General features: G+C 39.6%; 2 protein-coding genes across 4 annotated transcripts in view; one reads left to right on the forward strand and one right to left on the reverse strand.

Moving 5' to 3' along the window:
* NSUN6 (NOP2/Sun RNA methyltransferase 6) overlaps positions 1-5302 on the reverse strand; it is a 73193-nt gene extending 67891 nt beyond the window's left edge. The window contains exons 1-3 of one of the 3 annotated variants that reach the window (XM_043564400.1): positions 4743-5302; positions 2585-2740; positions 707-786 (exon numbers count right to left, since the gene is read on the reverse strand). In XM_043564400.1, the coding sequence (XP_043420335.1) occupies positions 707-786; positions 2585-2740; positions 4743-4817 (311 nt within the window). In that variant the 5' untranslated portion in view covers positions 4818-5302. Of the gene's footprint in view, positions 1-706; positions 787-2584; positions 2741-3265; positions 3542-4742 lie in introns of those variants that run through there. The other 2 variants (XM_043564402.1, XM_043564401.1) reach the window with 2 other exon arrangements.
* Positions 5303-10091: 4789 nt separating this feature from the next.
* ARL5B (ADP ribosylation factor like GTPase 5B) overlaps positions 10092-17658 on the forward strand; it is a 29487-nt gene continuing 21920 nt past the window's right edge. The window contains exon 1 of the mRNA XM_043564692.1: positions 10092-10488. Within this exon, the coding sequence (XP_043420627.1) occupies positions 10440-10488 (49 nt within the window). The 5' untranslated portion in view covers positions 10092-10439. The remainder of the gene's footprint in view (positions 10489-17658) is intronic.

A 17658-nucleotide genomic window follows, 5' to 3' on the forward strand; every position in this document is an offset into this window, starting at 1 on the left:
GCAAATATGTTGCTTTGTATTTTTGTGTAGCTCAAAAAAAAAAGTTTTATATTAGCAGTGGAAGCTCTTTGTTTCTTTGTGTTTTTTTTTCAATTTATTTATTTTGAGAGAGAGAGGCAGAACTGAGGAGGCTCCACACTGTCATGACGTGAGCCAAAAACAAGAGTCATACATTTAACCAACTGAGCCACCAGGCGCCCCTTTCCTCCTACTTTCTAAGTCACTTCATTTGTTTACTTATAGTATTAAGAGAATCCACAACTGGGGTGTCTGAGTGGCTCAGACGGTTAAACACCTTACTCTTGATTTCAACTCAGGTCATGATCTCCTGGTTCGTGAGTTGAAGCCTCGTGTCGGGCTCTGGGCTGTCAGGCTCCCAAGCCTGCTTGGGATTCTGCTTCTCCCTCTCTAAATAAATAAACAAACAAATTAAAAAAAAAAAAGAAAAAAAGGAGGAGGAAAAACAACCAATCATTGCACCAAATGGACATAAAATGCATTACTTTCAAGGTATTTGGGCCCATTCCTAGTCTTTTTTGTAACATCTCCCACGACACAGTATGAAGTTGGCATTTTTGAACTTGTGAATTCTTGTCTATCTATACAAAGTGGCTAATAATACAGAAACTCAGTGTTATCATCCAACAGTAAGAAAAAACCTGTGACAAATTTTTAGAATTTAATTGGAAATGGAAAAGTTACAAACCTAGGTCCAATAACAGGAATGAGTAAGACGTCCTGAAGGTCTGGATGTTGAAGAATAGGAACACTTAATCCATTAAATTGCTGTTAAAAATAAACAGAAGTATGAAGCAATCAATATAACTGATAAATTTCAACTTACAGAGCTTTTCAGTGTCATTATCTAGCAGAGCATGAAGCTTGGTTTAGGCTATTCTCACTTTATTCCACATAATACTATGGAACAAAGACTTCAAAACAACTATATTTTCTGCATATTTTCTTCTTCTCTATGCTTTCCTAAGGTTCAATTTTGCTTACTGTTTGGTTTTATAAAAGCCAACCCGTATTTACCTTAAATGACTTATTTTGAAAACATATATCCAATATAGAATTGCATGTAGTACTCTTTCAATGAAAAACTCTAAACAGGACATTAAAGATTAGGATTAATATTATTATATACAATCAATACAGGATGTCATGTCAGTTTTGGTGAGGAAAAGAAATGCTTATTGGCAAAAGTTCAGGATTTTCAGTATCCTCTATCATACTTGGGTCTTCAGACTAGAAGTGGGTGCAGGGCCAGGAGTACAGGTGCTGAGGCCAACTCACACAGTCTCAGGAGAACCAGTTATGTGCATCTCTCCCCAACCGTCTTCCAAAGCCAAACCATTTGACATTCTCACCTATAACGTATGAAGGTTCCAGTTTCTCCACATCCTCACCAGCCAGATGAAATTTAAATTATTAAATTTAAATTTAATGAATTGAAATGAAATGAAATGAAATGAAGTGAAAATGAAAATTAAATTATTAAATCCCAATATGGGGCCCAGAGAACTCTGGGGAGACAAAGCACCCACTTCTCCATAATCCCATAGGAGACATCTCTTTAGGACACACATGAGTTTTGGATCATGGAAGGAGAAAGAAAATAAATAGTCTGAGACCCCTTTCCCGCTAGAAGTAGGTACTGCTCTAGGCCTATATGCTATAGGCCTAGATGCTATAGGCCCACTGGACTGGAATACTAGAATATGTAGACTCCAGGAAGAGTTTGCTAGAAAAGAAAATAATCTGGATCTGCAGGAGTTATAGACAGTTGTGATGGGCCTCAGAACACTTTCCTTTCTACTACCTGAAAACATACACATGACTGCATAAGAGTATTAATTTTAGTTGTTCAGAGGAACTGCTTATATTTTGTTATTTGTTAATTTAGTTGCTTAGAGGAACTGCTTACTGTCATTACTCTCAATAAAATTATCACTATCAATATTCAAAATCGGATTACTTTTTCTACAAGTCTTATTATTACACTAGTTTGGGTCTCATACACTCAGATCCCATAACGGGTAGTTCTTACACATTTTCTCACAACTTGAAATTTATAAAACTGTTCTTACAGACAATATAACAAACATTCCATAAATCTAATGAGATTAAAGAACAATAAGTAAATCAACATCAGTGATAATTTTCTGAAGATTTCTTAATGTTACATCTTCATTAAACTAATAACACAGCCTATAATAAATATATAAATAAAAGCCCTTTGATTATGCTTGCATCTTTTAATTTACACACTAATCAGATAACTTATTACAAAACCAGACTTTTAGGGTTAGAACGGATCTCTTCATATGTATTTTAATGATGAAGCAACTGAGGCCAGAGGAGCTGAGTGACCTACTCAGTCACTATAATAAATTCTGAATCACAAGTGCTGGGTTCTAACATTACGTCTAACATTACCACTTAACAACTGAACATTCATGATCTTCGACTTCCTTAGGTGTAAAATTGGAATAGTACATTATGTTCATAGGATTTTAGTGAACAGCAACATGACATAGACTGTAGAATATCATAGACATAATGATAGAAAATTTGCACATACCTTCCGAAGCTCATCCAACAACAGATTTTTCACATGTTGCACTGAGGCGAGATGTGTGTTTACTCTGACAGTTGTGAATGATGGAGGGTGTGACAAGTGATTTAACAGAGTTTCAAATCTCCTTTCTGCTTCTTGTTTGCCTAGAGCAGATACAACCTGAAAAAGAGGAAAATAACAAGTTAATGTTTCAACGTCCCTTAACAAATGAACTAAAAATTTTAATAACATGAACACCCATTCGTTCAACTAACGAAAGACTCAACCAAGTTCCCTGTGATGAACTGAAGCTTTACGAGACATGTATTTTCCCATTTTTGTCATCTTTTCTTCTTAATGTTTATTTTTGAGGGTATGAGTGGGGGAGGGGCAGAGAGAGAGAGGGACAAAGGATCTGAAGCGGGATGTACACTGACACATGAGCTCGATGTGGGGCTCCAACTCAAGAACCACAAGATCATGACCTGAGCTGAAGTCGGACGCACAACCCACTGAGCCACCCAGGCGCCTCTCATTTCTGTGATCTCTGAATATACCCTGCCCCACAGCATCTTCATAAACCACTTGCCAGCCTACTAACCCACCAGCCTCATAGTATTAGCACTTTCTCTAGTGTATTAAAACTGACCTTTACCTCCAACACTTTTACAAAGTAATGGCTTTTCTTTTCGTAAAATCACTTACAGTTAGCGGGTTTGAGGCAGAGATGGTGTCAGAGACGGACATTTGGATCTTCTTTCATAAAAGCAATATTTATTTTTTTTAAAACCGCTGGAAAAATTTTCTGAATGCCTCTATTTCTCTTAATATGCTCCTTATATTTTAAGTTCTCTGAAATCTAGAGAATGTCTTTTCTCTTTCCATGCTGTCTAATCCCGTAAAATAATCTTTGGAGGGGCGTCTGGGTGGCTCAGTCGGTTGAGCATCCGACTTGGGCTCAGGTCATGATCTCGTGGTTCGTGGGTTCCAGCCCCGAGTCGGGCTCTGTGCTGACAGCTCAGAGCCTGGAGCCTGTTTCAGATTCTGTGTCTCCCTCTCTCTGACCCTCCCCGCCCTCCCCACCCCCCCCACCCCCCCGTTTATGGTCTGTCTCTCTCTGTCTCAAAAATAAAACGTTAAAATTTTTTTAAAAATAATCTTTGGAAATAAAATGCAGAAATCAAATCTAACAAGTCAGCTTCAGCAATATCTTCACGCACGATTAACATTTAGATGGCTTTACTTTGAACAGAAAAGCAAAGACTTATAAGTACAAAGTTGCCTAGAGGCCGGATCGTAAAATGTAAAGAGCACAAGCTTGGCAACCAAAGACAGCATTCACTGAGGACTTCTGTGCGAGGCACCGCGAAAAGCACAGAGAATGAGTATTTGTTGAGGACTGTGTGCCGGAACAACGCCAACTGCTTTCTCAGGATTAATATTCCAAAGCAACCTTGTAAGGATATGTATTTTTAACATCCCCAGTTTTCGCAGAGCTAAGCGCTCTGAAATGATTCGTTCAAAGCACAGAGACACAAACCCAGGACTTGGGACTCCAGATCTGGATTTTGTCATTGTACCTGAGCTCTTCAGGCTTCAGATTTCAGTCCTGCTACTTCATAGCGGTGTCACTTTGGCCTCTTTGGACCCTCCGTCCTCTCACCTGTTAAATGGAGAGGCAATCTCCACCAAAAGGGAGAGCGAGCGAGAGAGCGCGAATATTAAGATGTAAAGGTCTGCAAGCCACCTAGCACAACGGGTGGCATTTGAGGCATGAACAACTTCTAGCATCCCTTTCACCAGACTGCCACACTCCAAGAGTGCAGCTGTGACTTCTCTGCAGGACTTAAGTTCTCGAGAACAGGAATCTTTTTGCGCTCATTTTGCAACCCCTTCAGTGCCACGCCTACTGCCGGGCACAGAACCGCTTTGTTCCCCTCCCTTCTTTCACGTTCCTAAGGGTAGAAACGTGTATACCTCATTCACCTCTGATCTCGAAAACACTAAATCCCTACGGGGAAGATACCGGCCGTTTTTACATTCGGAAAAAAACCAGGCAGAAACAACGGTGTCAAGACGAGGTTTCGCTTTAGGCCTCTTTTTTTTTTTTTTTTCTATTTCTCCAGAGTGTGTAAATATTTGAGTTTTTGCAAATATCGTCTACCAGGTTTATTTGACCTACCTCCTTATTCATAAAACCCTCCTTAAGGTACCTTTCAACCTCAAGTCTCAAAGATATTTTAGGGAAAATAGACATTTTGGCGAGAGTTTTGTTCTCCTCCAAGAAAAATGCTGGAAAACGGTGATTTTTCTGTTTCCGAGTGAACAGTGAGCAGCGTGTTGTCAAGTGAGTAACCACCCACACGCGCCGGGACCGCCAGATGGCCAGGAAAATCGCGCCGCTCTTTCCAAGTTATATTCGGCTTTTGCGGAGGTACATCCACGCTTTCTCGAGCGTCGCCAGTTCAGAGCAGCTTCCTCGCCTCCACCACACCCGTCCTTGGTCCTCCTTTAGGGACGCTCACGGAAATCACTGTGAGGCCACGTCACCCACGTTGCAAAAACACCACAAGAAAACTAAACGGGGGGGGGGGGGGACGGGGAGACAAAAACCAAACAAACAAAAACCCTGACGGGCGAAACCGTTGCGAACAGGCCTGGAAAAGCGACCCGCACCCGCTCTAGCACGTTCAGCCCTCTGAACCTAATTTCCAAAACCGCGCCCCCCAATTCCTCTGCCGAAAGCCGCTTCCGGCCTGCGTCACTTCCGGCGACGCGGCCCACCCTCCCTGGTCCCCCAATCCGCAGCCGCAAGTTGCCGCTACGTCACGTCTCCGGAGTTTCCCAGCGCGGTGGGTGGCGCGTCCACGTGCGGGCGGTTGGCGCCGGGAGGGGCGGCAGCCCCGGGGAGCACCTGGGTCCTGCGCCTGCGGCGGGTGTCAGGGCAGACGAGGAAATGGTGTGGGTTAAGTCGAAGGCTTTGCTGGCCTGAATAAGTTGGGAGGGCCAATTAGTTACCTGCTGGGTGACCTGCAAAGAAAAGAGAAAGGCAGTTTATTTGAACCTGTAAGTCACTCTTTGATTTCAGAAACGCATACTAGTCTGACTTCAGCGATGAATGAACCACGTTATTCAAATTTTCGGAAGCTGGGTTACTGGTGGGTTCATGTCCATGAATGATCAGTTAAAACTTAAAAACCTACACCTAGCATTTACAGTTAGTTGAGTGAGGCTAGCAGTTACCTGTATCATAGTTGATTTATACTTGAAGGCTCTGAGAACCTTGACATAATTTATGTGTTACAGATGAAGGAAAGGATTCAAAAGGAGGAGGTACCTAATGAAAGTCAGACATTTTATGATTGAATAGGTAGCTAAAAATAATTGTCTCCTTAGAAAGTCAGGATAAAGACCACAGCCACCTGTCATCTAAAACGAATACCAACTCTTTTCACCATGGTATACTTCAGTAAGTTCATGGGATTTTTCCGTGGCTAAATCATCTAAAAGTTATTAGAAAACATGTCTAGATCGAGCATTTCCAAAGGAATTTTTGCAGCCTGAACATTACAACCCTAGCACCAATAATGGTTGGAATCTGTATTTAGGAGATAAGGGAGAGGAAGGAACGAGTTGGACTAGATTGTAAACTCCGCGAGGGTAGAGACTTCATCTCACCACTGCATACCCACTGCCAAAACATGTAATAGGCACTTAAATGTTGAATGACTAGATGAATGGATAGGCATCTATGTGAACTAGAGAATGAAAACTGTATTTCATGTATTTGCTGGAAGCATGTATTTGCTGGAAACTAGTTTACTAGTGAAGCACATATAAACAGTGCTGAGGACTTTTAGACTATCTTTGTCTAGACACTATTGTAGTGACAGGTTGATGAAGATGCCTCTTAGTGTTCTAAGCTTGGGTCCAAGACAAACATACACCAAATCTGAAGTTGGCATAGTGCATACATATCGTCTAAGCAAAGGAAGAGCCCTATAGGAATATACCCATACACGGGTCATTTAGGTTGTATTTGCTCCATGGGATAATATGGCTGCCCATGTGGAGGAGCAAAAAAATCTTAGGTACAATCTTATAATCTTAAGTCTTAGTTTGTAGTGCTCCAAAGCTTAACCTTACCAAAAACCAAGCATATTCCAGAATATTCAATTTCATGAAGAAGGTATGAGGGGATTAGGAAAAAAAGTCTATAAAGGCAGGAAATCTATCAACTCATCTGGAGGCTAAAGTCAAAGTGGACATAATCTTAATAGTGTAGGAGAGTTGTTTGTTTTTGAAAAGTTTCATTCCTAGTTGGCAGAACATGCTGTCCTGAACTCTTCGTTCAAGCCATGCATGCAGTTTCTCTTAGTTAACAGTAATAAATTGAATTCAGTTCCTGCTGTAGCCAACTCTTCTAAGTACTATCTAAATTTGGATAATTAGTTCCTTGTGAGGAACAGTAGTTACAGGTTGTTGTTTTTAATTCCCTAGTTGTTCAATGTTTCATTTTTTCCTGAAATTTTAATTTGTTTTGCTTTATGTACAGTACTTTTATCTTTTTCTTAAAATTTAGTGAACTGGAGAGAAATATTACTGGCATTGGGTTTTAATTAAAGGAAGTTATTTCCAACTAACACTTCAGAAAGTAAGTTATAATCCTAATGACAGTATTATCACGTTCCTTTTTCATGATTTTTTTTTCTTTCATGAATTCAAAATATATTCAAATAGTAACATTTCATAGAACAGTGATACCTTCTTTGGATTAAGGCTACACTGAAATTAGTTTTTAGAAGTTTTTAAAGGAATGTTTTCAGAAAAAAATTAGCAAAGGTGTTTTTTAAGTTTAAAAAGTGTATTCAGGGGCGCCTGGGTGGCTCAGTCGGTTAAGCGGCCAACTTCGGCTCAGGTCATGATCTCGCAGTCCGTGGGTTTGAGCCCTGCATCGGGTTCTGTGCTGACAGCACAGAGCCTGGAGCCTGTTTCAGATTCTGTATCTCCCTCTCTCTGACCCTCCCCTGTTCGTGCTCTGTCTCTCCCTGTCTCAAAAATAAATAAAACGTTAAAAAAAATTTTTTTTAAAAATGTATTCAAAATATATTTAAAAAGTGTATTATTCAAAACTCTTTAGTTTGATTAAATTATTGACAAGTATTCCTACTATAATATATATAATACAAATATACAATATGAACTAAATTGTATCTTTTGTAAAAGATAATACTGGTATGCCAGCATGAGTTCTGTTTAGATAATGCAGAACTCTATTTTTGTTAATCAATTATATTCGCTTTTCAGTTGTGAGTGGTTTTCTTTTCTTACAGTTAATAAAAATTTCAAATTCCTAAATCGGCAAATAACACTTTCTAATGTGAAAAAATATTTTAAAAATATTTCAGCAGTCCTGTTGTCAAGGTAAATTGTAGAGAAGATGATAAAAATTAGAACAGTTCTTTAACATAAAAGTTTCAGACATTTTGGAGCACCTGGCTGGCTCAGTTGACTGAGCAGGCAGCTCTTGATTTGGGGGTTGTGAGTTCGAGCCCCACATTTTAGAGTAGGTATTACTCTAAAAAAAAAGTTTCAAACATTTTGAAAGAATAGCACCAATAGAAATATCAACAGCCTTGCTCAAATATATTCATTCCACCACTGAATTAAAAGTGAAAAAATACTTCAAATTTACTTTCTAAAGTATCATTACATCATCATAAAAATATTTAAGAAATAAGTAATTTTTTTCCTTCGAAGCTCTGCAAAAAACAAAACAGAACTGCTTTATTTCAGAAACTGTTTATTGGAGATCCAAAAGCCAGAAAATAGTGGAATGTAGTTTATATATATATATGTATATATATATATATACATATATATATGTAACAATTTGAGAGGCTAAGTTACAGTATCTAAAGGGTTTTTTTTTATGAATAATGAAACTATGATTAGAAATATCCCTTTAAGCCTGTTTACACAAACACAAAATCATTTATATTGGAGCCAATTCATGATCCTGACAGATAAACTAATTTACATAGGCTCAGTACATACCTTTTCCTCTACATGGGACGTTATAACTTGTCTTTAATATGAGAAAGTTGGAGTACATTATCCCATATAAAAGTCTTCAAGAATCTTTGTGGGTTTTTTTGTTTTGTTTTAAATTTTTTTTTTTAACGTTTACTTATTTTTGAGACAGAGAGAGACAGAGCATGAACGGGGGAAGGTCAGAGAGAGAGGGAGACACAGAATCTGAAACAGGCTCCAGGCTCTGAGCTGTCAGCACAGAGCCCCACGCGGGGATCAAACTCATGGACCGCGAGATCATGACCTGAACCTAAGTCGGCAGCTTAACCCACTGAGCCACCCAGGCGCCCCCAAGAATCTTTGAATCATAACCCTAGGAGGATTTCACAAGTCATACATTTCATTTCTCTTTCTACAGCTAAGGAAGGTTTGGCCTGTTAAAAGGCCTTGTTACCTGGGTTAAAATCTACCACCTGATCGAAATCCAGTTCAATTAAGTTCTCTCCTTTACTGATTTCAGGGGCATTAGGTTTCATGCCAGGTTATGCAGCTTTTAAATTTGTTGGAACTTAACAAGGCAAAGAAGGTGGAATTGTGTAATAGTGTACAATGCAGTGACAGATTGTAGTTACTTGTGTGAGCATATAAGACAGAGATGTTGAATCACTATGTTGTACACTTGACGCCAATGTAACGTCGTGTCAACAATAAAAAAATGATTACAAAGTGGAATGGAAACGCTTAAGTAGAGAATTGGCTTTTTGACTTAAAAGGTTAGCCAAGAAATAAATTGAATTCAACTCCAGCTGCAGACAGTTCTTACAAGTATTAATATACATATTTTTTAAATTCCCTAGTTCAACCTTTTCCTTGAAATTTCAGTTTCTTTGATCTAGGACAGCACTTGGAGCTTTTTCCTCTATTTTGTTGAACGGGAGAGATTACTGGGATTCCATTTCAATCAAAGGACGTTATTTTCAGTTAATGCTTCAGAAAAGTTTTGTTTTGTTTTGTTTTTTATTTGGGCTCCATGAAAATTCCGAATGCGTGGCAACTAGGCGGCTTAAAGTTAATCACACAACCGAACTTTGTGGCTACCGGCAGTCCATGGATCGTCTCCCAAGCAATTCTATTTCGAATTAAGAATCACGTTAGAACACCAAGCTCGCCTGCCGGCCCACGATGACAGTTGCGAAGAAACACTCCTCATTTCCGTGCAGTAAAGGGCAACAAACGGCAGCTTTTCGGTTAGAGGAGCTGCAGCTGCCCCTAGATTTAGACGGGGGAGGGCGCACTTGCCCAACAGCAGAGACTCAAGAACTGGAACGTGACCAAAGCTTACAAAACGCGCCGAGTTTAAGAGCTCACCTAGGGAAACTCCCGACTCCCACGACCCCTAACCTCCCACTCCGCGGGCAGTTTGAAGCCCGCCCCCCGGAAGTGAAACCGAAGGAAACGCCACGTCGAAAGCGTGGGTAAACGCAAGCGCGCCGACGTCAGTCCGCGTCCTTCCGGCGATGGGTGGTGGGGAATCGGGAGGGGAGGCGGAGCGGAGGCGGGGCTTGGGGCTGGTAGAGGCTCTGGTGGGTAGGTGGGTTCAGACCGAGGGTACTACGGGTCGGCGTTGGGCTCAGTTGGCTCGAAACAAAGGACTATCCGGTAGGGACTCGGCGCGGTGCCTTCTGACCGGTAGCTGAGCGGCCGATCGAGGCTCCTTGGCCAGCCAGTGCCGTCGCCGCGCGGTCTCAGTAGGCTTCTCCTCGGTTCCCTACAGCCAGCGCCGTGGTGGGGGGCCCGGCGCAGCGGCACCTGCTGCTGAGGGACCCCGCGGCCCGCCCAGGTGCTCATGATGGGGCTGATCTTCGCTAAACTGTGGAGCCTCTTCTGTAACCAAGGTGAGAAGGATGGAGCTGCGCAACGGCTTGACTGCTAGGAGGAGAGTCTGGCCGCCTTAGGGGACAGCCGGAGGCTGGGCTGTCGGTGGACAGAGGCGCAGAGAAGTGCTTTTCTCGAAGGGGCGGGTAGAAAGTCGGTATTTTAGGCTGGGAGAAGGTGCAGGAGGGACAGGGTTTGTGGGAGAAGTGAGGAGTGAAAAGAGGAGGCATTTGAGATCCCAGAGTCCAAACTAAGAATTTTTGGATTTTAGCAAAGCAAAGAGAGAAGCACCTAGTGATACCTGGAGGCATTTTGCAGGCCTGTTCTATCTCTAGTTAAGCATCCGTGTCTTGCCCCATGAGTGTGCGCCCAGAAACCCATCAACTTTTTTTTTTTTTAAATTATTATTACTGGTGCTACTTTGTTTACCGCCCAATTCTTTAAGCCAGTGTGCCTTCACGTTCTGATTTCGCCTGCTCCATCAGACTCGGGAATGAGTTGTCTCGTGAGATACACGGGTTTCCGGAAATCTGCATCCCAAACCCTTTTTTCCTTTCTTAGGTATTAGAGAACTAAATGCTTTTGGTTCTGTATAGGAGGTTGCGTGTCCCTAATTAGTCTGGGACAGGTTATGAGACATGTGGAAGTTGGAAGTCCAAAGGGCCAAGAAGTTGTAAAACCTGTTCTGACTCAGAAAGAATGAGATGTGATGTCTTCTGAAGAGAGAAAACACCCAGACCAAAAAAAAAAAAAAGTGTGTGTGTGTGGGGGGGTGCTGATAATAGGTAAAGTCTTAGCCATTTCTTTGAACAGAATGCTTTTCTTAGCAATTGGAACTACTTTTTAAATTCAGTTTCGTTTTCTGTTTAATACCCAGACATAATAAAAACCGGTGTTTTATAATGATACCAACTGTTACTGCTCACGTGGGTTTTTTTTTTCCTGGATTTGAGAAGTGAAGAGAATGAAATGGCTTTAGTTCACTTGTTCCATAGCTGAGAACACTAGTCTTTTCCAAGATTATAAGTAAATGTATACACACACACACACACACACACACACACGCAATTACGTGTATGTTTGCAGTTACCACAGATACCACATTTCAGGTAATTTCAGAGTGCTCGGAATTTAATTCTTTAACGATATCATCTGTACATTTAACATGTGATTTTTTTTTCAGCAGTTTATATTTTCCAGTCCTTGTTACTTGAGTTCACTACTATATGTAAAGCAGCATTTTAAGACATGCTAAAGACTGTAAAGGTCAACACAGTTATCCCCTGCCTATCTTTTCGCATAGTTTAAGAAACAAAACAGTACCAAAGTCTTTGTTTCTCCTTGTATAACCCATCCTATTCCTCTTCTCCACTGTTTTATTATTATTGTTTAATCATTTACTTATCAGACCTTCCTTAATCAGACTAGTGGGGAATGGAGGGTGTAAGGGAAAGATTTAGGAGATGAGGAAAAGCATTCATAGGCTGCTTCAAGTCACAGAATTTGTCAGGCCTCCGCAATCCCCATTTACTACTTAGAATTTTTCTTTTCCTTTAACTTTCCTGTTGAAAATTTAGAGCTAGTGGTCCTCCTGTCATTTTATACTCACTCACTCATGCAACTGACATTTAGTCATGGGCCATAAGCCAGTCTTCAGTTAGGCATAGCAGATAGGAAGAGGAAAAACAGAAACAGTAACACAGTTAACTTGTTCCCAAAGTACTCAAAGATCAGTCAGTGAGACCTATGGGGGAAAATGCAGTGCAGTAAATGGTTTAACAATGTATAAAAGTGTGGTGATGATTGCCAAGAAGTAAGTGATTAATTTTTCTCAAGTGGTTCCTGGCAGACGGCGGGAAAAGGTATACTTGTACTTTAATGTAACAAGTAGGAGTTTATAGGGCATGCTAAGTAGACTGAGTAGAAGGGGCATATTATTCTAGGCTGAAGGACTAATAATATGCAAATGGGAGAGGAATCAAATACTTTGGTACATTGAAGGAAGCTGAAAATAGTTTAGTTTGGCAGTATCTTAGTTTGCCTGTGGGGAGTTAGAGATGAGGCTGGAGAGGTAGCCCCTGGAGCCAGATCACAGAGGGCCTTGTGTGTGGACCAACTAAGACATTAAACTGTATGTACAGAGCAAGCCATGGGAGCCGTTGAAGTGTTTGCTCGTTTTATGTTATTTTTTAAGCAGGGGAATAATGTGAACAGACTGCTGCTTTAGTCCTGTATTTTTTACTTTCTGTATCAACAACACTGACAGTCTCAGCATTTTCCATTTTCACCACTGTCATACAACTAATCCAGAGATACTCAAATGACTCAATCTTGGTTTCGTGTTAGAATAAATAAGCCCAAGGCTGTACCTTAGACCAGTTGGATCAGAATGCGGCATAGTATCCTGGGCATCAATGCCTAGGTGATTCATATTTGCAGCCAGGGTTGAGAACTACATATCTTACTTTAAGGACTCCTTTCCCCTGTCTTTTTTTTTTTTTTCCCCCAGTATTTGCCTCCCATCTTTTCTTCCTGTAGCATTTTACAACACAAAGCATCTTCTCTTAAATTTGATATCTTTCTGGGAATAAGTACGCTAAAGCGTGTTTGACTAAATGAAACTATGACAAAGTACACAGGTTCGGCAATTTGTGCTAGAATACATTACTGGGATGCAGTTATCAATGAAGGAAGTAATTTCAGATCGGATTATCTTACAGACTTGTGTGTATATCTGTTTCGGTACACACTTCCATATTTTTGAATAGTATGCCTATGTGGAAACTTGAAGCATTATCATTTGTCCTTTGAGATGTAATGGACATAGATTTTATTAGTTTCAGGTGTACTAAGCATTTGTCTTAGGTAGAAGAGCTCTTAAGGCCCTTTTCCCTTATCATCCCAATACAGTGTTTTGGTTTGATACGCACTGTCTTTTCATTTTTAGTGATTGCAAAATTTAGTCGCTCCTGAGCCACGGTGTAGGTTTCCCTTTTTCCTATAACTTTTTCCCCCTAGAGTAAATAATTACAACATCCCATTGCTTTAGTTTGCTTTGTATGTTTGACTAAGTCCTTTCATTCCATCCCAAAACTCCCCATACAAGTTTCCCCATAATACACTCAGTCACATGATTTAGCCTTCCTCGCAGCTGCCTCAGTATTCCCTCCCGCTCCAAACTGCTCTTGCTTCCCTCTGCCTGCTACACAGCTGTGCTGGATTCGTCTGTACAGTCGTTCCAGGAATTTCCTTTGCTTTTCTGTTTTATTAGGACTTATGTCTTTCTTGCGTTCCTCTTATTTATGAAGCACATCCTACAGAAATGTCCTGCGAAGGTGTCCAAAGCAGTCACTTTTTTTTTTTTTTTTTTGCGATTCCAAATGCATGAAAATGTAGTAAGTCTGTCCTGAAAATGTATTTGTCCTCATTTTTGATTTATAATTGGGCTGAATATAAAATTCTGAGTCGGAAAACCTTTCTTTCAGAAGGTATTTGAAGATATTGTCATTGTCCTCTAGCTTCTAGTGTTGTTGAGGAGACCAGTATCGTTCCTCCTCTGATCTGTTTTCTCTTTCTCTTTCTAGTGGACTCTTGGACTTTTCCGATCTTCCCTGGCATTTTTATTTTTTATTCTATTTTTTTAAGTTTATTTACTTACTTTGAGAGCAAGAGAGGGGAAGAGAGAATCCCAAGCAGGCTCCATGCTGTGAGCATGGAGGCGGATGCAGGGCTCAAATCCATGAACTGTTAGATTATGACCTGAGCCTAAATCAAGAGTCCAATGTGCGCTTAACCGACTGAGCCCCCCCAGGAGGCCCGTTCCTGGTATTTTTAAATTTGAAATGCACATGCCTTGTTCTATGTCTTTTTTGGTTCACTGTGCTAGGCCCTCTGGACCTTTCCAACATAAAGTTGGACATTTTCAGGTCTAAGAATTTTTTTTTTTTTTAAATTTCTCTTAGGATTTCTTCCTCTACTCTTTTGGAAATATTACTGATCATATCGTGCTACTTGATTATCAAGTATTCTTTTCCATTTTACTGTCTTGTCTTTTTTTTTTTTTTTTCTCCCAGTTCTGTTTTCTGGGATATTTCCTTTGTCTTCCAATCTTCCTATTGAGTATTTTGGTTCTGCTATCATATTTTTAATTTATAAAAACCTTTTATTTGCTAAATGTTAACTCTAATCGCTTTTATGGAATTGTTGCATAATACTGTGTCTTCCAAGTTTCTCTGAAGTTTTCTTCTCCCTAATTTTCTGTTTCTGCTTCTGTTTGCATTAGCCTTTCCCACTGGAGGCTTTTCCCTTAGATCTGTTTATCATTTCATCACGTACATAGACCACAGTTTGTTTATTCATTTGCATCATGACTAGTTGTAATACGTGAATAGTCTAATGACTTTTTGTAGACATGTTTTCATTTCTTTTAGGTAAATGTATAGAAGTGCAATTTTATTTGTTTTAAGTATATGTATAAATTTATTCAAAAAAATTTTAATGTGCTTTTAGTTTTGAGACAGAGAGACAGAGCATGAGTGGAGGAGGGGCAGAGAGGGAGGGAGGCACAGAATCCGAAACAGGCTTCAGGCTCCAAGCTGTCAGCGTGGGCCTCGAAGAACTCATAAACCGGGAGATCATGACCTGAGCCGAAGTCAGACTGACCCACCCAGACGCCCCTAAAGTTTATTTATTTTGAGAGAGAGAGAGAAAGCATGAGCAGGGGAGGGGCAGAGAAAGAGAATCCCAAGCAAGCTCAGCAGTTATCAGCACCAAGCCCTATGTGGGGCTCAAACCCATGAACCCTGAGATCATGACCTGAGCCGAAATTCAGAGTTGGATGCTTAACTGACTGAGCCATCCAGGCACCCCTAGAAGTGCAATTTTTAAGTCATAGAGTAGATATGTGATTAGTTTTATAAGAAACTATTAGATTGTTTTCCAGAGTGTTAAACCATTTTTATACTCTCACCAGCAGTGTTTGAGACTTCTTTTAACATCCTCACCAACATTTGATGTCACCAGTCTTTTTAATTTTAGTTATTTTGTTAGATGAATAGTGATATCTCATTTTGGTTTTAATTTGCATTTCTCTGATGACTTTTGGGTATTAATGTGCTTTTTTCATGTGCTGACTGAACATTTGGATTTCTTTTGCAGAACGTTCAAATCCTTTCCCATTGAATTTTTTTTCTTTAAAAGAATTATATATAATTATTTATATCATCTGGAATTGAGACCTTTGTTAGATATGTTTTCTGAATAGTTCATTCCAGTCTTTGGCTTACTTATTCATTTTCTTAATGGGGAGTTTTTGCTAAGTGGAAATTTTTAATTTTGGTGAAACCTGATTTTTTTTTCAACATTTTTTTTTTTTAAATTGTTGTTGCTTTCTGTGTACTGTTCCTTTCACCTACAAGCTTTGGCTTTTATGCTTAGGGCTGTGAGCCATCTCAAGTTATTTTGCAGTTATGACGCAAGTATGGGGGTTGGAATTCATTATTTTTTTTTTTTTTTTTACATGGCTATCTGCTTGTTCTAGCATAATTTACTTGAAGACTTTCCTTTCCCAATGGATTGCCTTAGAGCCTTTGTCAAAAGACTGGGAGTCTTCTCTCTGGACATCCCTCTTTCATTGATCTGTATGCCCATCCCAAAGCCATACTACACCATCTTGATTATTGTCCTACTTCTCTGTAAATTTTGAAGTGTGATAGTGTCAGTCCTGCGACGTGTTTGTTAATCTTTTCAAAGACTTTAATTTTCACCGTTGTTTTCTGGTTTTTATGTTACTAATTCCTGCTTCTTACTTCCTTTCATCTACTTACTTTGGGTTTACTTTAATTCCCCCACCCTTATGGAGACGGTGTGTGTCATTGTTCTTGTCCCTTTTTCCATTCACATGTAACAATTTTTTTAAGTTTATTTATGTACTTTGAGAGAGAGGGAAAGCGCAAATGGGAAGGGGGCAGAGAGAGGGGCAGAGAGGTTCTCCAGCAGGCTCCATGGGTCAGTGCAGAGCCCAACTAGGGTGGCGAACTCATGAACTGTGAGATCATGACCTGAGCCAAGATCAAGAGTCAGATGTTTAGCTCACTGAGCCACCCAGGCTCCCCATATATATAACGTTTTAAAGCCATAAGAATTTCCTAAGAAGTGTGTTAGCTTCATGCCACAAATTTTAATATGCTGTATGTCATTCAGTTTGAAAGGTTTTAATTATTTTGTTTGTGATTTCTTCTTTGACTTATGGATTATTTATAAGTGTTTAGTTTTCAAATATTTATTTTTCTAAATAGCTCATTATTGGTCCCTAACTTAATTCCATTGTTGTCAGAAATATCCTCTGTAAGATTTCCATCTTTTGTCAGTCTTATTGAGGCTTTTTTATAGTCTATCCAAATGATCTCTTTGGTGCATGCACCATTTGTGCCTGAAAGAAATATGTAATCTGCAGTTGTGTGCAATACTCTATAAATGTTTATTCGGTTATGGTGTTTGTTAGCATTGTTGCGATATTCTGTATCTTAATGTGTATTTCTGCCAGAGAGCATAGGGTGTGATCTTGTGATTTTTTTAGTGTAGTGTGAAACTCTGTCTCTTTGAATTGGAATGTTTGGGCAAATTTATCAATATGGTATGATTTATGGTACAGTCAGATATTAAGGTGCACTATTTTATTATTTCTTCTTTGTCCCATCTACATTTGTTATGTTTTGTTGTTTCTCTATTCCTCCTTTCCCGCTTTGCATTAATGGTTTGGTTTTTCTATTTTTAGAATTCCGTTTTATTTACTGGCTTTTTCAGTGATCCTTTTTGCATTCTTTTTATGGTTCTTCTAGGGATTGATTACAACATGCATTGTTACCTTTTCTCAATCTACTTAGTAATGTAACACTTGTAAGGTGTAAGAAATGGTATGGTTATACTCTCTCTTCCCCTAGTCCTATATAACCATACGGGTTAGATGCTATATGTGTGGTATCTACATTAGTTATAAATTATACAGTACAGTGTTTTAATTTTTGCTATAAACAGTCACATATTCTTCAATATTTTAAGAAAGGGTAAAATTTCCTCTTATATTTACTTACATTGCTATTTTTGATGTTTTGAATTTCTGTCTAGTATAATTTCCCTCCAAATTCAAGAATTTCAGCATTTTTGTTGTGTAGCTGTGCTGGTGATGAATT

This window comes from Prionailurus bengalensis, chromosome B4 (genome assembly GCF_016509475.1).
Source record: "Prionailurus bengalensis isolate Pbe53 chromosome B4, Fcat_Pben_1.1_paternal_pri, whole genome shotgun sequence".
Lineage (NCBI taxonomy): Eukaryota > Metazoa > Chordata > Mammalia > Carnivora > Felidae > Prionailurus > Prionailurus bengalensis.